This window comes from Thamnophis sirtalis, unplaced genomic scaffold (genome assembly GCF_051295495.1).
Source record: "Thamnophis sirtalis isolate CommonGarterSnake01/CBP01778 unplaced genomic scaffold, rThaSir2_p1.2 scaffold_13, whole genome shotgun sequence".
Lineage (NCBI taxonomy): Eukaryota > Metazoa > Chordata > Lepidosauria > Squamata > Natricidae > Thamnophis > Thamnophis sirtalis.
The window spans coordinates 2,079,787-2,101,945 of NW_028261393.1; the positions used below are offsets into that span (position 1 = coordinate 2,079,787).

Here is a 22,159-nt window from a genome sequence, read left to right on the forward strand (position 1 = left end):
CCCCAGACACCGGATCCCTCCTTAAGGGGGAGGGGGCTCCTGGCCTCGGGACCCTCCTGCCTGTCTCCTGGCAATCGGGTGAGGATGGTGGGCACTGCCAGGGGTCTTACCTGGGGGCTGTGGGGCTGGCAGTGACAGGTGAGGGAGCAGCAGCTGAGGCTGGTTCTGCTGCTCCAGGGAGCAAGTGGAACGCTGCTTCAGGCATCGCTGGCAGGAGCCTGGCAGCCTGCAGGCTGGCACAGGGGACCCCCCCTCCCAAGAAGAAAGCAATGGGAGTGGGGCAGCCTGGCTGCTGGGTCCCTCTGCTTCACCGGAGGCTCCCTGGGGGCTGCTCTCTCCTTCAGGCCTCCCAGCTCTCCATGAATGTCCACTCAAGGCTGCCCGGCTCCATCTGATGCCAGCCTCTCTCTTTCTCTCGCCTTCCTCCCTCCCTCTCTTCTCCTCCTCTTCCTCCTCCTCCTCCTCCTCCTCCTCCTCCTCCTCGGGCATGCTCACTGCTTAGCCGCACTCCCAGCAGGCCACGGGGGCAGCCGAGCGGTTTCCATAGCAACCGTGGCCTGCTGCCTGCCCCCCCCCTTGCCTCCTCCGGCCACCCCCAAAGCCTGCTGCTGCCGCCGCCAATTTGGAGCACGAGCAACACTCTGGGTCACAAGCCCCAAGTGGGGGCCCTCTTGGCCACCTCTCTTCCCCCCTTCCCAGTGGGACAAAAAAGGCACCCCTCCCCCTAGTTCTAGGGGGGGTTAACCCTTTGGGGATGGGGGGATGGGGTTTTGTCATTTGCTTTCGCAGACTGGGTCTCTGCTGATGGGAATCCAAGTTCCCTTTCATCTCCTCTAGTTGATCTTCAGCCAAGGGACCAAGCCGGTCTTCTTTGGTCCCCATCTCCCCGTCTTTGGGGATCCTGGGAAGATGCTAAAATAAATAATTAAACGAAATAAAACAAAAATTCATTGGCCTGTCGTTGGGCAAACGACCAGCAGGTGGCAGTGCTGGAGCAGACTAGCCTGCAAACCGACTCCATTCTAGGCTGCAATCCCGGTTTTGTCATTTCAGATGTTCTTAAATTGACTATATAGAGCCCCCCCCCTTTTTTTCAACCATGACAACTGGACGCTTTGTCGACTTCAACTCCCAGAATTCTTCTCGGGAATTCTGGGAGTTGAAGTTCACACAGCTTCAAGTTACCAAGTTTGAGAAACACTGGATTAGTATCTGTATTTAAGGTGCTCCTCACTCATAGATGGTCATGTTTTAACAAATGCATTTTAACTTTGCGTTCAACTTTGTTTTGCTTATTATCTATTAAAGATGGATGGATGGAAGGAAGGAAGGACAGATAGATGCATAGAGGTAGTTATTGACTTAAGACCACAGTTGACCCCAGAATTTTACAGCCTTCCTTGCCACATTTGTTAAGCAAATCACTGCAGCCGTCACATTAGTATCACGGTTGTTAAGTGAATCTGGCTTCCCCATTGTCTTTGCTTGCCAGAAAGTCGCAAAAATGGGTCATGTGACCCCGGAACACTGCAAGCATCATAACTACGAACCAGTTGTCCAGCATCTGCATTTCAATCATATAAAACAGTAAAAAGTAACCGAGTTGGAAGGGACCATGGAGGTCATCTATTCCAACCGCTTGCTCACGCAGGAGACCTGTACTAGGGAGTCGAACTGCTGAACTGCCGACCAGCTCAGCGTCTTAGCAAAGAGCCACCTAGTCAGGCCATAGGGAGGGAGCAATAGTCATAAGTGTGAAAAATGGAAATGGTCACCGGTCACTATTTTCAATGGTCACTGAAAGAGCCCTTGTAAGCTGTTAGGAACAATCTGGAAATCTGCCAAGGTCCTGGATCATTTTGCTCAGTGAATAAATGTACAATTTTATTGGGTTGGAGCCTCTTTACTTAGTTTTAGGTGTTGAGACAGACCACATTTTAGGCCCAAGTTTGTGTACAAATATTGAAATTTCAAAAGCATTTGCCAAGTCCCCCCCCCCCCCAACCATGCTTTCTCCCTCCCCCCTCTGCTCTGTGGCTGTGTGAAATTGCACAACCAAAGTGCGGAAGTTTGTGTTGTCTTTTCTTTTCCTTTTGAGCAAAAAAAAAAAAAAAAGAATTCTCCAGCAAGTCTTGGAGGGGGCCAGGTGGATAGAAAGGAAGGGTGGATCCCCTGGGTGGATCCCTCAGCCCCATCAGGGAATGGGGTGGGGGGGAGGAAGGACGTGGTGGTGGTCCCCCTTGGAGGGTAGGGGGGGTCTTCCATGGGAGCTCAGCTTCCTTTGCCCGGGATCAGACAGCAGGGCCAGGGTGGGGGTCTCTGGGGAGTTTGTGGAGCGGGGTGGGGGGGCGCGTCCAGGCTGCCCAGAGTCCAGATGTGTCAGCCGCGGACAATAGGCAAGCAGGAAAGGACAGACAGATGGGCCGGCCGAGACAATGGCCGGCCGCTTAACATTCAGGAGCTGTTCTCCGCTGACTTGCTGCCCCCCCCCTCTTGCTATTGAGCCAGCCAAAGACTGCCAGGATGAAAAGCCCATCTGCTCAAGGCTCCCCCCCCCCCCCCGCCCCCATTCACTTGAGAAGCAAAGAGGGCCTGAAAGGGAGGCTGCCCGGCTTCTCTCTGCCCAGGGCTGCAAATGGTTGGGGGGGGGGTGTTCAATGCTGCTCTCGGTATGTGGATCTTTCTTTCTTCCTTCTTCCTTCCTTCTTCCTTCCTTCCCCCTTCTTTTCTCTCCTTTTCTCTTCTTCCATTCCCTCTTTTCCTTCCTTTCTGTCTTCATGACTTCCTTTCTTCCTTTTTTCCCTCCCTCCCTTCCTCTTCCTTTCTCTCCTTCATTTCTCTTCCTCTTTTCTTTCTTTCCCCTCCCTCCCTCCTTCCCTTTCTCTGCTACCTTATTTCTTTTCCTCCCTTCCCTCTTTTCCTTCCTCTCTTCTGTTTGTCCTTCCTTCCTTCTTTCCTTCCTCCCTTCTCAATTTCTCCTTCCTCCCTCCCTTCTTTCCTTCTTCCTTCCTTGTCCATTTATCCTCCCTTCCTACTTTCCTTCCTCCCTTCTCAATTTGTCCTTCTTCTTCCTCCCTTCTCAGTTTGTCCTTCCTTCCTTCCTTCCTTCTTCCTTCCTCCCTTCTCAATTTCTCCTTCCTTCCTCCTTTCTTTCTTTCTTCCTTCCTTGTCCATTTATCCTCCCTTCCTACTTTCCTTCCTCCCTTCTCAATTTGTCCTTCCTTCCTTCCTTCCTTCCTTCCTTCCTTCCTTCCTTCCTTCCTTCTTCCTTCCTCCCCTTCTCAATTTATCTTTCCTCCCTCCCTCCCTTCCTCCCTCCCATTGTCCATTAGAGAATCTGCGGAAACAGATCTCCAGAAGTCTGGAGATCGAAGCCCTGTCAAGGAAGGGGCATCCCTCCGAAGCTTCTTGTGCCCCGTCAAAGGCCTGCATGGAATCCAGAGCATCTGAATTGAAACTTTGGGTGCTGCCTCCCTTCACCCAGACCTGGTTTATTACATTGACACGCGATAACCGCTGGCTCGGCAAAGAACGGCTTGCTAAGACACATCCCTGAAGGCTTTGTGTGCGAAGGGGCCATGGACAAAGATGAAAAGGAATTTAATAATAAATAATTAATAATAATAATAATAATAATAACAACAACAACAACCTCCTCCCCAGGTTTGATGAGAGATGGATGCTGAAAGCACAGCTGGGGATATTATTATATTCTAGCCGTAGAGCAGGATTGGGGCCAAATGGATCACAAAGCCAGGATTTGCAAAGGACTTCAGCATTCCCATTTCAGGCTCTGCTGGACAAGTTGCTGAGCTCCTTAAAAAAAAAAAGCAGTTCATTTATTTTTATGCTTATGTGTGAGGTTGGATCTGTGGAGCAAGTAAAAGGAGAGGGAGGGGGAGGGAGGGAGGGAGGGGGGGAGAGGGAAATGGGTGGGCAGCCCAGGCTATAAATCTCCAACATCACAAACCTCTGCTTTCCACAGCTGATAAGAGAGAGAAGACAGTCCTTTACTTACGACCGCAATTGAGCCCAACATTTCCATTGCTAAGTGAGATAGTTGTTAAGCGAGCTCGGTCCCATTTTGTGACTTCTCCTGGCCATGGTTGTGAAGCGATTTCCTGCAGTTGTTGAGTTACTAACACGGGTGTTCATTCCCAGGACCCTGCGGCCGTCATAAATGTGAGTCAGTTGCCAGGCGTCTGAGTTTTGATCGCCCCTGGGGAGGGTGTAACGGACGTTAAGTGTGAAAATTGGTGCCGAGTCACATTTTTCCATGCTGTTATAACTTTGATCGTCACTAAACGGGTGGTTGTAAGTCGGGAACTCCCTATCTTCGTGTTGGAGGAGAGTGGAGGGGTGAACCCCCAATGGGACTGTTGTCTTAAGGTCTTTTGTGACGTTTGTGTCTCTTTTGTGAGTCCAGGTGGGACACCGTGTTCAGGGAACAGGTGCTTTCATAACCCAGGCGGGACAAAATTAATGTTGTGTCCCTCGGACAAAGGCAGGTCAGGAGGGGGGGGGGCTGGGAAGCAGCCAGAGGCGCCTTCCTCAGTTTCCCCTGCGGTGTATTTCAAAGGGAGTGGTTGCTCCTGGGAACAATCTGGGCCTCTCATGCGCAGGCAAAATTAGGGGGTGCCCTCTCTGGAACAGCCCCCTAAAGGTGAGAACCCCCCTGGGTGGCCTTGTCAGGCTCTGCCAGATGTTTTCCCACTGGTGCTGGGAGCCCATCCTACCTCCTCAGCCCCTTTAGCCTCCTAACAGCCCTGAGAGGTAGGCCAGGAGGATAGGAGGGGGGGAGAGGAGGCAGCGTGTGGACCAGCACAGAGGAAAGGAGGGGGGAGAAGAAAGAAAGAAGAAAGAAGGAAAGACGGATGGATGAATGGATGAATGGACAGCACCCTGGAGGACAGGCGAGCAGCTTCCCCCCCCCCGCGCCGCCTTTTCCTTTCCCATCGGCTCTGCCCTCCACTCCACCCCACCCCCGGCAGCTGCCGTTCCTGTCCTCCCCCCTCCCCTCCCGCCCAGCTGCGTCCCCCTCCCGGGAAGAATAGCGCTTCTCTCTCTCTCTCTCTCTCTCTCTCGTTCCGTGCCACTCCACCGCCCCCCTCCTTTCACTTGTCAGCTCCTGGCAACCAATCTGCTGGGCGTGGGGTGGTGGGGGGGACGGGGTGGGGGGTGGGGGGTGGGTCTCTGCTTCCACGTCAGGGGCTGGGCTGCTCCCTCCGACGCCCCCTCCCTCTCCCTCCCCCTCCCTGCCGGCTGCAAGAGCGAGATGCGGGGAAAGCGGAGCCGCTGCTGCCCTCCTCTCGCGCTTGCTCGCTCTTGCCCAACGCGCTTCGGTGGGTTTTGCCCCCCCCTCGCCCCCCACCCGCCCACCCTCCCGCTTCCTCCCCCCTCCGCAGCTCCCCCGTCGTCGCTCCCTAAATCGACTCCCCATCCCCGTTTCCCCTCGCTAAGTACCTGAAGAGGAGGGCAGGGGGGACCCCCGGGGCGGGAGGGCGGGTGGGTGGGTGGGCGTGCTTCTCCTCCTCCTTGGCTGCGCCTCCCTTCCTTTGCGGGTGGGGGGCTCAATCTCCAGGGCCCCCAGACCCCGCTTTTCCATAGAGGAGGAGGAGGCGGCGGGTAAAAGGAGAGGAAAGAGGGAGCGAGGAAAGGAGGAGTGGGGCGCTCTGGGGAGCCCACCCACTCAATTCCCCGTCTGGGCCGGTCCGTTTGCCTGCTCGGCTCCGTCGCACCTGGATGTCTCCGCTCTTCCTCGGCTGGACACACCTCCCTCCTCCTTCTCCCACCCCTCCCTAAAAGCTGAGCATCTTCGCCCCCCCCCCAACGCCCCCCTCCCCCTGCTGGAGTCTCCCGGGTACGGCGGGGGGGGAGTCCTCCGCGCCCTCGGCTTGAAAATGCTGGCAGGTGGATCGGTCCATCAGAACGGGCTCTTTCCTTCGGCCCCCCAGCAGCCGCCGCAGCCGCCGCCGCCCTCGCTGTCCCAGCCGCCGCCGTCGCAGCCGCCAGGGGGGCCCCAGCCTCAGCAGCCCCCCCAAGCCGCCCCGCAACCCCCCATGGATTCGGATCCCCCGACTCCAGGAAAAGGCCCTTGGAGACCCCCACCGAAGCCATCAGCACCAAGAGGAGCAACACGGGAGGTCAGTCCGGGGAGGGGGGGAGGGCGTCGAGCAGGTTGCGGGGGCGTTGAGGGGGGGGGCTCGGACGGGGTCCATTCTTGAGGCGGCGGGGAGGGGGTTGGAGGAAATCAACGGGGGAAAAAAGACCCTTTCCCGTTCCCAGCCGGTTTCCCAACCGGCGAGAATGAACGCCTTCCCCGGGCTGAGGTGTTTGTGTGTGTGTGGGGGGGCTCTCTGGGAATTCAGACAGGGACCCCCGGCTCCTGAAAAGACCCTGCCCCATCCTTGGGGAGGCCTTTCCCTAAATAGAGTCCCTGACATCCCAAGTATATCTTGCAAAAAAGCCCCCCCCTTGAATCTTCCCCCAAAATCTCTTAAAAAGGGGGGGAAAGGACCTGTCTCCCTTTCTCTATTGGGGCATCAAAGCCCTTAGATCTATTTTTCCTCCCCACACATTTTTCACCTCCCCTTTTCCCCCACCCCTTCATTTCCTTTCTCTTTTCTTTCTCCCTCCCTCCTTTGGGGAGGGGGTTTTCTTCTCCCAGCCTCCAATATCTGGTTTTGTTTTTGTTTCCCCTCCCCTTCTCCATGCCCTGACCCCCCCACCCCCCCACACACACAATTTGCCCCCTCCAGGACCAGAGGCTGCCTCTTGCTTGGATCCAAAGAGGATTTTTTTCCCCTCTGGCTTGGGCTTCAGCATCAGGGAGGCTCTGGGTGAATCGGGCCCTTCCCTTCCTTCCCCAGGGACAGCATCTCGGCCTCCACCTTCTGCCTTTCCTGCCTCGAAAGGGGTGTGGATGTGTGGATGCACACAAAAGAGGACCCCCCCCCAACACACACACACACACACACCTCTTCCTCCCCCCCCTCATTTCCCCAGCTCTGGGTCCACCTCAGCCCATCACAGCTGGCGATGTCAAAATGGAGTCGGCTTGTCTGCTTAGGAAGCGAAGGGAGAGGAAGAAATTTATATATATATAAATTTTGCACCCAGAGGGACTGTGGAAATCCTGCCAGTCCCTTCTTTCTCTCGCCCTCCCCTCTGCACCACCACCACCACCATCAGCAGCAGAGGAAACGGAGAGGGGAAGGCTGTGGAAATGCGAACAAAAACAAGGATGCGAAAGGGACAGGGTGATTTCTGGGCAAGGAAGGTGGGACTGTGCCAGCGAAGGATCTTTGGGGGGGGGAGTGCGCTGGTTTTATTTGCTGCTATTCAGAATGAGGGGGGGGGGCAAAAACGCTTTGAAAAGGATTGGCTTTGAAGTGCGGATTTTAATTCTCCTGCTGTCTAAAAAAATAAGAATCTGGAAAATAGCAATCCCTCCCTCCTTCCTTTTCTTCATCTCCTCCTCCTTCTCCCCAATAGGACAATTAATAGTCAGTTTATGTGTTTTTACTCATTCTTCTCGGCCTTTTGGCTATCAAGTGTAGAATCTCACTCGTTATTCCTCCTCCTCTTCCTCCCCCTCCTCCCCCTTCCTTCCTTCTTTTCTTCCTCCTCTTCCTTTTCTTCCCCCTCCTCTTCCTTCTCCCCAATAGGACAATTAACAGTCAGTTTATTTGTATCTCCTAATTATTATTCCTCCACTTTCTCCTTCCTTCCTTCCTTCCTTCCTTCCTTCTTTCCTTCCATTCCCTCTCTCACTCCCTCCTTTCCTTCCCTGACCCTTCTGTGAAGGGCAACTTCAATTCCGCGAGGTTTCAAGTGCTTTGGAGTGTCTGTTCCTTCCCCCCTATGCTAAGAATAGATTCCTTCTTCTCATGATGATGATGATGATTACATCGTGATTGCATCTGGGTCTCTTTTATGGCTTCGAATGATGATGATCCGGGCTGTAGAGGCGCCCACCGCGAAACGCGTGGCTGCCCAGGCAAGGCAGGGAGTCAGCGCTGACACCACCCTCGCCAGGCCATTAACATTTGGAGATGCTGCTGGGGGGAACTGCAGTGTTAGGGCAGAAAGCAATAAATAGGGCTGAGAGAGATAGCTTCGGGATCCCGGAGGAAAATGTCCTGCTTGGATGATTATGCTCTGAGCAGAGAGGTCGGAAATAAATAAGGCTCGGAGAGGCGGCCTGAATAGCCAAGAGAGACGTCGGCTATTCAGGCCTGCTGCAGACTAAAACACAGGAAGAACAGTTGCAGGTTTTGGGGTATGGCCAGTTGGAGAAAAGACGGGGTGACAGGATAGCAGCGTTCCCGTATTTGAGGGGCTGCCACAGAGAAGAGGAGGTGAAATTATCCTCCAGAGCACCAGAGGTCAGGACAAGAAACAATGGATGGTGGAAACGAATCCAGGAGAGAAACAAGGAGAAACTTCCTAGCAGGGAGGACAATGAACCAGTGGAACAACTCGCCACCAGGAGTTGTAGGTGTTCCATCCCAGGAGGTTTTTAAGAAGAGGCTGGATAACCCATTTGTTTGAACTGGGACAAGGTCTCCTGCTTGAGCAGGGGGCTGGACTAGAAGACCTCTAAGGTCCCTTCCAGCTCTATTCTGATTGATTGATTGACTTGAGGAAGGAAGAGGGAGAAAAAACAGGCCAGAAATGGGGGGATTCCACTTGGGCGGCCGTCCCAGGCAGGCTGCATCAAAGGGGTGAAGAAGGCGAGGAGGCTGAATTCTGCTTATCGAAAATGGTTTCTAATTTGAAAAGCAACTGGGCTGATTTTTATTTTGGGGAGGAAGAAGAAAACGTTTCGCTCCCCATCCCGGAAGCTTCATCCATTGTAGCTTCGTCAGCTTCTAGGATAGGAAGCCAAAACAGTTTCTTCTTCCTCCCCATCAAAAAATTAAAAATAAAAACCAGTCCAATTGCCTTTCAAAATTAAAAACCGCATTTGAGAGAAATCTACGTCCTGGTGGATGACGGAGACCCTTCCTTCGACCGTGACGGGGGGTTATGTGCCCGCCTGGCCCTGCCTCGGTTTCGCTTTTGATGGAGGGCCGGCCTGGGTGGCGTTGGGTTGATTCCAATATGGATTTCAGGGAGGAAGAAGGGAGTGAATTGGATGGCACGACAGGAAGGCGGGAGGGAGGGAAGGCACCGAGATGTGTTCGTAGTACCTAACGGCGTGTGTGTATGTGTGTGTGTGTGTGTGTGTTGCAACGGACAACGGATGGCGGTGGAAATGCGCAAGGCGGAAGGCCTCGCGGCCCACCCAGGAGGTCAGTGAGCCTGGGGTCTCCCAGCAGCATCTGTGCATGTGCACCGCCCTGAAGCCGGAGGGAGTGAAGGTCAAAAGAGGGTGGGATTATTATTATTATTATTATTATTATTTTAACTCTGCGTGTCCGGTTAGGCGTTTCGGTGTTTTTTTCCCCCCCTCTTTTGAAAAGGGAAGGCTGCTGGAGCATGTCGGAAGGGGCGAAAGGGATGCAAATGACCGGGATTAATTCTGGCTTGGCGTGGCCGGGCCCGGTAATCCCAGCGCCCGCCGTTTTTGTGGAGTCTCTCTGGGAGAGCATCATCAAAGCCAGGCAGGTCTCTAGCACAATGGACAAGCGGGCCTTGGCGGAGGAGGAGGAGGGCAGAGACAGGGTGGCATCATCCCAGCTGGGCGGCCCCAGGAGGAGCCGTAGCCGTTGGCGAAGGAGCTTGGCCGACCTGATTTCTGGGTCTGGGAGTTTGTGGTTGTGGAGGCTTTTTTTGGGGGGGAAGGGAGGGCAAAATTCAGGGCCGGGCAGAAGATCCGGTTGAGGAAATCGGGGAGGGGGACTCGCGTGGGTATTTTTAGCTAGGAAGGTTCTTCTCAGCCTTCCAAGATGAGGTGGGATGGTGGAGTTCCCAGCCTGACCTTGGCCTTGGCGCTTCTCCTTCATGCTGATGGGCAGCTCCGGTCTTTGGGGGGCTCTCAAGGAAGCCGAGCGGCTGGGGCAAGGGGACGCTGCTGCTTCTCTCAAAATGGCTGCAGGGGCAACATCTCCCGGCCCAAAGCTGGCTTACGAGGGGAGAGGAGACCCACAGGCCAGTTCCAAAGAGGAGATGTTCCCTTACCCCCCTCGCCAACCGAGAACAGAAGAACAGAGTTGGAAGGGACCCTGGAGGTCTTCTAGTCCAACCCCCTGCTCAGGCAGGAAACCCAGTATCGTTTCAGACAAATCATTGTTTAATCTCTTCTTTAAAAAAAACTCAGCATTGGAGCAGCCTCAACTTCTGGTGGCCAGGCGTTCCACTGGTTAATTGTTCAGTCAGGAAATTCTTCCTTAGTTCCAGGTTGGTTCTCTCCTTGATTAGTTTCCATCCGTTGCTTCTTCTTCTGCCTTCAGGTGTTTTGGAGGACAGGTGGACCCCCTCTTTGGGGGCAAGCTTGAGATATTGGAAAATGGCCATCACGTCACCCCCTGGTCCTTCTTTTCATTAAACTAGACATCCCCAGTTCTTCCGCAACCGTTCTTCGTACGTTTTAGCCTTCAGGCCCCTAATTATCTTCGTTTCTCTTCTCTTCTCTCCTTTCTCCTTTCTCCTTTCTCCTTTCTCCTTTCTCCTTTCTCTTTTCTCTTCTCTCTTCTCTCTTCTCTCTTCTCTCTTCTCTCTCTCTCCTCTCTCTCTCTCTTCTCTCTTCTCTCTTCTCTGCACTCTTTCCAGAGTCTCCACACCTAACGCCTAAACCAGCGGCTCCTTCACATTTTCCAGTGGTGTGGTGCGTGGGGAAACCTTGTCCCTTTTTTAATGGCTTCTGGACGTCAACTGGGGAGTTCTGGGATTTGAAGTCCACAAGCCATAAAAGAGCCGAGCTTCCCCATCCCTGTTTAAGAGGGCGGGCGAGCCTCAATTAATACGGAGAGAGACGCCAGGTCCTGCCCACACAAGGGAGCCCTTTTCCCAAATCCCTGGCATCGGAGGGGAAGGGACTGGTGAATCAACCCTCTCTCCATGTTTTGGGAGAGTAAACAACCCCTCCCACCATGGCACGGTCTTGTTGTCGTCGTCACTGCTGCTGTTGTTGCTTTTGAGACGAGATGCCTACAAACACCCCCCCCCCCCCAAATCCCAATAAAAGCAAGTGGTTTGCGCAAAGAAGCATCAATCCTGCATATACAACAAACTTAACCTGGATTATTCAGGTTTGCTGCCCTATAAAAGAATCAAACGGGCTGCATCCACACATGATGCCACACCCCACCTACGTTGGTTAAAACGAACCAGGTTTGTTGAAATACCACAAATCTTAAAGGCGGTTCAGTTTGAAGAGCCCTGTTCTGAAGTCCTAAAGGACCAAGCGGTTCTCTGCTGGGGCTTGGTTAGCTTAGCGCCCGGTTGAACGCCCCTCCCTAGCGTTGCCGTTGACCTGAGTAAGCTGCGTTGTGTGAAGTCCGCCCAGTTGTGTGCCTGCCTGCCTGCCTGCCTGCTTGGTGGATGGGGAGAGGGGGAGCCTGTGTGCACTCGGGGCAGGGAGTCCCTGAGGAGCGATGGGTTTGGGGGAGATCAAGGTGGGTGACCAGGAAAAGCTCGAAGAAGCAGAGAGGTCAGTAGAAAAGATCTTCTGGGATCTTCTGCAGGAGGAGATTCTCCTAGGCAGGAACAAGGAAGGGGGATCCTCTTTTGAGGGGATCTTGGATTCTTCGGTGCTGAAGGTTTCCTTTAGGACAGGATCAGGGCCCCAATAGAGGATCAGTTGGTCATTTTAGAGCAAGGATCTACATCCTTGGTCCCTTTAAGATGCGTGGACTTCAACTCAACCGAGTTCTTCATATGATTTAGTCTCCAGGCCCCTAATCTTCTCTTCTCTTCTCTTCTCTCTTCTCTGCACTCTTTCCAGAGTCTCAACATCTAACATCCAAATCAGTGGTCCTTCATGTTTTACAGTGGTGTGGTGTGGGGGGGGGGAACCTTGGCTCTTTTATGGCTTCTGGATGTCAACTGGGGAGTTCTGGGAGTTGAAGTCTTAAAGGGACCAAGGATGGAGAGCCTTCCTCTAAAGTCCTAAATGATCAACTGATTTTTAGGGACACGTTGATGATGGGAACAAACGATTGTGTGCGGGCTCACTTTCTTGGTCTCGAACGATGCAGGTATGGCCTGCTACCTGAGTTCTAGGCCTCTGCTTTGTATACAGGTAGCCCTCGATTTGCAACCATTCATTATAGCTTTAGTTCAAAGCTATAACAGCACCAGGGGGAAAAAAACCCCGACTTACGACCATTTTTCACGCTTATGACCGTTGCGGCCTCCCCGTGGTCATGTGATCCAGATTTGGATGCCGGTCAATTTGCTCATCTTTATGACGGTCGGACTGTCCCAGGATCACGTGATTCCCCTTTGGCGACCGTCGGAAGCCAGATTCCCTGAAAACAATCTTGAAACTTAACGATGTCAGCGATTCACTTAACAGCTGTGGCAAGAAAGGTTGTAAAGTGAGACAAACACTCTGAACAGGTGTCTCGTTTAGCAACATAAATGTTGGGCTCAATTCCGGTCGTAAGTCGAGGGCAGTGGGCACAGCCTCCAGAAACGAAACAAAAAAAAACAACTTTTAACAGATGAACAGAGTTGGAAGGGACCTTGTAGGTCATCTAGTCCAACCCACCACCTAAGCAGAAGACCCTATAATATTTCTGACAAACGGCAGTCCAGTTTCTTCTTGAAAGCTTAAGGGAAGACATTGGGTAGAAGGAGGCCTCCAGAGTTAGCAAGCTATCATTCAAACGCAGGGCAGGATAGAGTCAGCTTTGGTTGCAGCTCAGGAAAAAGTTGGGCTGGAAGAGTTTAGGTGGTTGGAAGGCCAACTGGCAGGGATGCTGATGATGTTACCTAGTTTGGTCATGAAACATCTGCAAGAAAACCAGCAAGCTCAGAGAGCATCAAGGACCCCTCACATCAATCCTGGCCTACAAATATTCTCCTTTATAGGGATGTGATGAATTTTACTTGAGAGGAAGTTGATTTGACGTTGGTGATGGCAGATGTTGACGTTGGAAATGGTTGGACTTGGTGGTGGGCCTAACTGGACTTGGTGATGCCCAAGGCCCTTCCAACTGTAAACATGATAGATTAATATAAGAATTGTAATGCTCCAAAAACCCAAAGGGGACAATGCTAGTTTAAATCCCAGAATTCTTAGCAGCCGCCTTGCTGGTTGAAGACTTCTGGGAATTGAAGTCCACAGACCAGTGCTTACCAAACCTGAGTAAATTATCCAAAATGGGCTAAAAGTGGTTTTTATGAAACAGGGACATTTTAATTGAGTTCAAAGATTATCAGGGTCTTATAGTGTCACGCAAACTCGGCCACTTTAAGACGCGTGGACTTCAACTCCCAGAATTCTATGCTGGCTGGGGAATTCTGGGAATTGAAGTCCACACGTCTTGAAAGTGTCCGAGTTTAAAGAATCGCAGGATGAAAAGGTTTGGGAATAGATCAAATACCAACAAAGAGGCTCTTTTACGAAATCTCAAGCTATCCGATTTGTGATTGTTACCGATTTGCTGTGGCCACGATTCTCAAAGATGGAACCGAAGGGGAAAATAACGGCTAACCAGCCTATCGATCTCAAATATAGATTTCACACAGCGCCTTGAACTCCCAGAAATCTTTGGCACTCGCTGGGCAGGTCCCTCCTGAGGTTGGTGTCAGTGTTTCTAACAATAGCTTCTTGTGATCGGTGAATTTCAGGGACACAACCTTGTGGTTTTTCTGGCAGCAATTTGGACGCTCGTTTCGGAGAGGATTGTGATCTCCCAGTGGTGGGTTTTCCTGGTGCTGTCCCCCTACAGGTAGTCCTCGACTTATATCCATTTTTCACACTTATGACCACTGCCGCAGCCCCTCTGTCACATGATCCAAATTCAGACGGTTGGCATCTGGTTCATCTTTATGACGGTTGCAGTGTCCCCGGGGGTCACACGATCCCCTTTTGCGAAGCAAAGTCAACAGGGAAGCCCGATTCACTTAATAACTGTGTAACTAACTTAACCGTTGCAGTGATTCTCTTAACAGCAGTGGCAAGAAAAGTCATAAAGTGGGGCAAAACTCACTTAACAAACTTCTCACGTAGCAATATAAATTTTGGGCTCAATTGTGATCGTAAATCGAGGACTACCTGTATTCCCCACTTCAGATCTCGGGGTCAAAGAGAGAGAGAGAGAGAACCCGAGGTTCTTGACCCTTAGCATTGCCCAAGACATGATTCAGAGGTGCCCATCACAAACGCCCAGCAGTGTCTGCACGGCGTCTCAAGAAGTCAAGATGGAATATTGGACCATTCCAGTGAACACACCCAACAATATTGTGCGAATGACACGGATTATGCAACCTGCAAGGGCCACGCCATCTCCTCACCTCCTCAGCAAGGAAATGACTTCATCTCAAAATAGGCCCCTTAACTATTGGCCCAAAGGTCCTTTTTCAGAGGCAAAACTGGACTTTCTTGTTTTTTCTTTTGAAGACGTTTCGCTTCTCATCCTAGAAGCTTCTTCGGCTCTGACCGGATGGTGTGGAAGGGAAGGATTGATACTCCTTGCAGACAGCTGGCCATTTGCATTCTTTGAGAGAGTCCTTGAGACAACCTGGGGGTTTCTCTGTGTCTTCAGGGTCACCTGAGTGTTGCCAAAAGGTGTGGAGCCACCTTTGAATTGTTGAAAGGACTGTGTTGTAGACTGGAGATAGATGATACCCCCCCCCCCAATTGAGACAGCGCTGTTCAATCTTTACAGATGGCCTCTTTGATCCCTCTTTCAAAGCAGGGATCCTCTCTGTCCAAAATGTGGACTTTGCTGTCTTTAAAAAAAAAAGGCTTTTGTCTTTCAAATGCAGACGGACCACTGATTCTAGTCCTGATGGGTTTGTTCCCCTCTGTCGTGCCACGTGGTTACGAAGTGGCTGTTTTGTTTCCCCAACATACAGATCTGCGAAGGGCTCCCTGCTTATACAGTTGGCGCCTGGGTATTTTATGCTCAGCCACCCTGAGCTTCTGCCGTATTCTTGGGTTTGAAGTGTGGCTTCAGCCAGAGCTGAAGAAGCTTCTTCAGACGAGAAGCCAAACGTCTTCCAAGAAAAACCAGGAAGTCCAGTTGCCCCTCGAACAAGGACCTTTGGACTGAGAATCTCCGTAGACCTTAACTGTTGGGTCGATCTCTGCTGGTTGATCTCTCCAGCCAGTTCAGAGGCAGACTTCGCTGGGATAATCTGGGCTCTTTGCCTTCAACCCGGTGGTTTTCCTCCGGCTGTCGCCAGAATCCAGAAAGGGCGGAAGAATCTTCTCGGGTCGGGCAGATGGAAGGGTCCGCAGGTCCAGTTGGCGCGCCCGGGGAGGGTGTTGGTCCCCCTGCCGCCTTCCGATTGGTCGGAGGTTTATTAGGATGGGCCATTTCATTTGTGCAAAGTAATTGTCCTCGATCGATCTCGCCTTGCCCCGGTTGATGGGTTTTGCAGAGCAGGCCCTCGTCTTTAGCCTCGCTGATGGTCCGGGGGGGGGGCAGGGGAGGGGGACTTGCCGTGGGCCTGCCAGGATGCCTGTGGAGGATGCTGAGATCGTGGCAAGCAAGAGATGGTGGCCGTGGATTGTCCCTTAAGCCGATTTGTCGGGCAATGCGGGAAACGGGACACACGGGATTGTTTGAAGCTGCAGTTTAGCTCGCTCATCTCCTCAAGCAGCGTTTTCAACCTTGGCGAAATTAAAAGTGGATGGACTTCAATTCCCAGAATTCCCCAGCCAGCTATAGCTGGCTGGGGAATTCTGGGAGTTGAAGTCCACAAGTCTTAATCCTGCCAAGGTGGGAATCCTGGGATTTAGAGATCCAAATCCAGAGTGTCCAACCCTGGCAACGTTACGATGGATGGACTTCAGTTCCCAGTCATCCTGGCTGGGGAATTCTGGGAGTTGAAGTCCACAAGCCTTAAGTTAACCTTGCCAAAGTGGGGAAGCCAGACATTAAAAGCTGGGTGATCAACAAGACAGAATGAAAGAGAAGCTAAAAACTACAAGAGAAAGCAATTGAAAGCCAGAAGGCAGAACTAAAAGCTGGATGATGAAGAGGGAGAAGAATTATTTTTAGAGATCAAGGTCACCCAGCCACATTGAGCTGGGAGGGGGGGGGGGGAGGTCAAGACTTTCTCCCCAGTTATAATTAAATGGAGAGGGCCATTTGGCAGACACTCCTAATATTAAGGAGAAGCCTTGAAATGGAATTACTTCCATTTCAAGAGGACGGTTTCTGATTCACCCGGGGTGACACCTGGCAGGGTGCGAGGGGGGGGGGGGTGTCTTTATTTTTTATTATTTATTTATATCCCGTCTTTTATTATTTTTGCAAAAAACTCAAGGCAGCGAATATAACCGACACAGCTTCCTCTTCCTATTTTTCCCCACGACGACAATCCTTCCCATTTCCATGAGTCAGGCAGGACTAGAACTCACAGTCTCCTAGTGATTGGCCCAAAGTCACTCGGTTGATTTCCATGCCTAACGCGGGACTAGAACTCACAGTCTCCTAGCGATTGTCCCAAAGTCACTCTGTTGATTTCCATGCCTAACGCAGGACTAGAACTCACAGTCTCCTAGCGATTGTCCCAAAGTCACTCTGTTGATTTCCATGCCTAACACAGGACTAGAACTCACAGTCCCCTAGTGTTTGGCCCAAAGTCACTCTGTTGATTTCCATGCCTAACACAGGACTAGAACTCACAGTCTCCTAATGATTGGCCCAAAGTCACTCTGTTGATTTCCATGCCTAACGCAGGACTAGAACTCACAGTCTCCTAGCGATTGGCCCAAAGTCACTCTGTTGATTTCCATGCCTAACGCAGGACTAGAACTCACAGTCTCCTAGTGATTGGCCCAAAGTCACTCTGTTGATTTCCATGCCTAACGCGGGACTAGAACTCACAGTCTCCTAGTGATTGGCCCAAAGTCACTCTGTTGATTTCCATGCCTAACGCGGGACTAGAACTCACAGTCTCCTAGCGATTGGCCCAAAGTCACTCTGTTGATTTCCATACCTAACGCAGGACTAGAACTCACAGTCTCCTAGTGATTGGCCCAAAGTCACCCAGCTGGCTTTTGTGGCTGAGACGGAACTAGAACTCCCTGTCTCCTGGTGATTGGCCCATTGGTTTTTCTGGATTTGAACTCATGGTCCCTTGCTTTCTAGCATGGTGTCTTAACCACACCTAGTCCAATGTTTTGGGAAGCCTTCAGAGAAGGCGGCCTGAAAAGTCACAAAGGAGCCTGGGGGGGGGGGGGGGCTGGGGCGGAGAGAGAAGAAATTTCTCTTGGCTGATCAGCTTGGGCTCCAAGACGGATCTAATGACTTAGCTGCTTTAATCCACCTGAGGGAGGGAATCCTTTTAGTGGATTTGGGCGGAAGATCCCTCCGCTTAGAGAAATCCTCACGGGAACCTCCTGGGGGTGTCAAGACAGGAGGGAGGCCAAGATGTCCAAGAATAGATGTGGTTAACGTTCAGCCATGGGCTCCACATTTTGTTACCACCGGTTTGTTGCGCCCGCCTCCTTCACACATGCCCCTTCCACGCATGCTCCCAGCCTTCCGTACATGTGCTTTGATCGCGTGCGCGCCTTCAGCACATACACCCGCCCTCCAAAATGTGCCTAAATAGAGCTGGGGCGGATGGGCAATTTCCGCTACCAGTTTGGTTGAATCGGTCCGAACGGCTGAATTCCACCTCTGGTTACGTTTCCCCCGATCTCCTTCACCAGAAGCCGCTTTCCTTGCCAAGTGGCCCATTCCCCAAATAATAATATGAATAAAAACAGATTGTAACTATGCAGCAGAGTCTCTCGAAATATTCCTCAAAGCCAAAGGTTTCTCAGCCTCGGCGACTTTAAGATACAGGGAATCCTCGACTTACGGCCTCAAGGGAGCCCAAAATGTATGTTTGCAAAGGGAGAAATGCATGAAGTGAGTTTCGCTCCGTTTTACGACTTTTCTTGCCACGTTTGTTAAGCGAACCTCTGGCGAGTTTAAATGAGTCGCCCGGTTGTTACCTGGCTTCGTGGCACGACAAAACCGCGCTATGCAAAATAGCGGAGATTAAATCGCGTCACTAAAGTCGCGACGTCATCACCGCGCGTCATCACCGCGGGGACAACAGCGCGGTGACAGAAGGGCGTTCTACATGCTTCGTTCTTTGCCTCCAAAGGTAGCCCTCCTCCTCCAGCTGACAGCGGCAGCAGCAGCCTGCGGGAAGGGTCCAGCACAGCCACGGGGGACAGCAGGAAGCCCGCGGGGGGCCCGAGCAGGGCCGCCGACGGCGGAGGAGGACGCAGTGGCGGCGGCGGCTGAGGCTCTCCCGGGGCCGGCGAAGCGGGCTTGCCCGGCAGAGGCAGGCCGCCCTCTTCTTCCTCAACAACATCTCCTTGGATGGGCGGCCGCCGCCACCGGGCAACCTGCTTCGCCGGCCCCGGGAGAGCCTCAGCCGCCGCCCGCCCGCCCGCTCGCCCTGCCTCTTCCTCCGGGGGAGGCGCCGGCGGTGGAGGCCGCCCGTCCAAGGAGATGTTGTTGAGGAAGAAGAGGGCAGCCTGCCTCCGCCGGGCAAGCCCGCTTCGCCGGCCCGGGAGAGCCTCAGCCGCCGCCGCTGCCGCGTCCTCCTCCACTTCCTGCTGCCCCCTGCGGCTGAGCTGGACCCTTCCCACGGGCTGCTGCTGCTGGGCAGCCCGCTTTGCCCCGTGCCCGCTGCCGCTGTCAGCTGGAGGAGGAGGGCTACCTTTGGAGGCAAAGAACGAAGCATGTAGAACGCCCTTCTGTCACCGCGCTGTTATCGCGGCGATAGGGTCGTTTTTTTCTTAGCGCTTCAGACGCCGCGGATTTGCCTCCGCACTTATGTCGGCGCGGATAAGGACATCGCGGTTTTGTGGTGGAACCACCTGGCTTCCCCCACTGACCTCACTTGCCAGAAGGTCGCAAAGGGGGATCACTGCAACCGTCATAAATATGAAGCAGTTGCCAAGTATCCAAATGTAAATATGTAAATAAGTATCCATCCTAAGTTGTGAATGTTGTGATCTTTTAATGTTGTCTTGTTTTTGTATATCCTTCCCTTCCCCTTTTTACTTGTAAGCCGCCTTGAGTCTCTTTGAGAGTGGGCAGCACGCAAATTAAATAAATAAATAAATAAATAACATAAATCCCGTGACCATGGGGGTGCGACGGTCACAAGTGTGAAAAATGGTCATGTCCTTTTGTCCCCAGGGCCATTGTAACTTTGAACAGTCACTAAATGAACTGTTGTAAGTCAAGGACCATCTGTACCTGTCAACCTGAGTGTCTCTCTAAATCTCCAGAATCTGAAGAAGCTTCTCGGATGAGAAGCGAAACCTCTTCAAAGAAAAACCAGAAAGTCCAGTTGCCTCTTGAAAAAAAAGCAGCTTTGGGACTCTGAATCTCTTGCATACCTCTGTGTGTGTGTGTGTGTGTGTGTTTGTTTGTTTGTTTGTTTGTGGTGCAGTGTAGGAAATACTATATTTTCCACAATATTTGTGCCTTAATTGCTTAATAATCGCGATACAGCTCTAAAACCTACAGTTTGCATTTGCTCAAAGCAATCCAGGAAGCGGATTTAAAGATTGCTTGCTTTTAAATTGGGCCACAGGGTAGTTAACCCAAGTTTCTGCAAACGGTTTATACGATGTCATCCGGAGGGAGGGACGCCCCAGGGGAGTGACCCCTTTGAAGGCTACGGTCAAGCAGGAGAGAAGCTGCGATGGGGGCATTTGTTGGCAACAATCCTTAGTAAGGATTGATGCGATGGAGTGGGAGGAGAGAAAACGAGGAACCCCAGAACTAATACAGACATTATTAAGAAAGCTGGCTGGGGAATTCTGGGAGTTGGAATTCACACATGCTGGCTGGGGAATTCTGGGAGTTAGAATTCACACATGCTGGCTGGGGAATTCTGGGAGTTGGAATTCACACATGCTGGCTGGGGAATTCTGGGAGTTGAAATCCGTGCGTGCTTCCTGGGCGATTGTGGGAATTGAAATCTGTGCATGCTGACTGGGGCATTCTGAGACTAGCAGTCTATGCAGGCTAACTGGAGAATTCTGGGAGTTAAAAGTCTGTGCATGCTTACTGAGGAATGCTAGGACTGACTGGGGGATTCTGGGATTTGAAGTACTGCTTTCTGATTGAATACTAGTCTTACATACACTAAACCTGCTTAACTGAACCGACCCCCCTTTTAACATCTGTGGATCGGGACCCACCGCCCTTTGTCTGTCTCTAGAAGCATCGTCAGCTGAAATCCAATATTCACATTTAGGGTTCAGGATTGTCCTTTCCGACGGTGTTTGCTTTGCAAACCCCACCAACCCTTCTCCTTTTGTAGGGGGAGCCGTGTGTGTGGCCACAATTCCTGGGCCCGGCTTCAAAAACAAACATCTGAAAGAGAAAGGACCAGCTTCTTAAGGTAACCAAGGGCAACCAAAAGCATCTTTTAAAGAAACCCAGTTATTTTCCAGGAAGTAAACAGAACATCTGTTATTCTCAACTCCCAGGCTCCAAGAGAGAGGAAAAAAAAGTCCGGTTAGACTGGTGACTTTTCCGTATTACTGAGTTATGCCTAGATCAAGGGGTCTTGCGGACTTCAACTCCCAGAATTCCCCAGCCAGCCATGCTGTCTTAAGCATCAAAGCCAGTTGGGTAATTCTGGGTCAACCACCAGGAGATGGGGAATTCTAGTCCCAATGAAAACTGGTTGAGTGACTCTGGGTCAATCACCAGGAGATGGGGAATTCTAGTCCCAATGATAGCTGGTTGAGTGACTCTGGGTCAATCACCAGGAGATGGGGAATTCTAGTCCCAATGATAGCTGGTTGAGTGACTCTGGGTCAATCACCAGGAGACAATAAGTTCTAGTCCCACCTTAAGCATGGTAGTAGGACTAGAACTCCCAAGAGGTGAGAGTTCTAGTCCTGTTTTAGGCATGGAAGCCCAGCTGGGTGACTTTGGACCAATCACCAGAAGGTGGTGAGTTCTGGTCCTGTTTTAAGCATGAAAGCTAGCTGGGTTAACTTTGGGCCAATCCCACCCACTCAGCCCAACCCACCTCACAGGGCTTGTTGTTGTGTGCAAAACATGAGAACGAAGGCGTATTAGTTATGTTTGTCGCCTTAAGTTATTTGCAAAAACAAGAAAGGTAGATTTTAAAAGGCATTTTCATAAGATTGTGGGAATAAGATCGGAAAGTCTTCTGAAAAAAGAAGGGTATTTTTAGGCCAATGTTCTCAAAATCCAGAGTGAAAAGGGAGTATCTAGAGCAGGCTGGGGAATCCTGGGATTTGAAGTCTACAAGTCTTAAAAGTTGCCAAGGTTGGACAGCCCTGCGCTAGATCCTCTCCATTCACTCTGGATTTTGAGAATTTTCTCTGCCCTGACGTTTTGGAGCATAGCAAGAATTCAGGCTGGCTGACCCTGCAAGCAGCGGACTTGATGGATCCGTTTCGTTGTCGGCAAGCGCACTTCCTTTTACGCAAAGTTATTTCAGGCAGGAGCCCCGTGCTGCAAGCATTCCAATAAATTCTGGATTGCTGCAAAGGAAAAAATTTGCTTTGCTTTGCCTGCAATCCATCTCTTGTCAGCCGGTTCTCTAGGGTGCACCCAATTTCTAAGCTCTGTTTGTGCAAATCGTTTAACTCCATCGGTTAAAGGCCTCCCAGCCGTACCCTTGCACTGTTGGGAAGTCTGGATAATTTTAATCTTGGGTGTGTCTCTGTAGTAGCTGGGCTTGTACTTCCGTTTCACTATATTCCGGGGATCCAGTTTACGATCCAGTCTGCAAAGACTTGGATTAGGTTCAGTTTATTTTTTTATCAAGAATTAGGACCGCTTGATAAAGCCTTAGTTAAGGGAGGCCACACCTGGAATCCTACATCCAGTTTTGGTCATCCCATTGCAAAAAAAAAAAAGATGTTGAAAATTTGGAGAAAGTGCAGAGAAGAGCAACTAAGATGATTAAAAGCCTGGAGACAAAAACATAGAGAATGGTTGCAAGAACTGGGCAGTCTAGGAAAGAGAAGGTGGCATGATCTCAATAGTCCAATATTTGAGGGGGGGTGTCAACTTATTCTCCAAAG

General features: G+C 51.6%; 1 protein-coding gene across 1 annotated transcript in view; it reads left to right on the forward strand.

Moving 5' to 3' along the window:
- The first annotated feature begins 5,583 nt into the window (after positions 1 to 5,583).
- NOVA2 (NOVA alternative splicing regulator 2) overlaps positions 5,584 to 22,159 on the forward strand; it is a 37,891-nt gene continuing 21,315 nt past the window's right edge. Inside the window, 2 exon segments of the mRNA XM_087727393.1 lie at positions 5,584 to 6,075; positions 6,078 to 6,143. Of these exon segments, the coding sequence (XP_087583519.1) occupies positions 5,901 to 6,075; positions 6,078 to 6,143 (241 nt within the window). The 5' untranslated portion in view covers positions 5,584 to 5,900.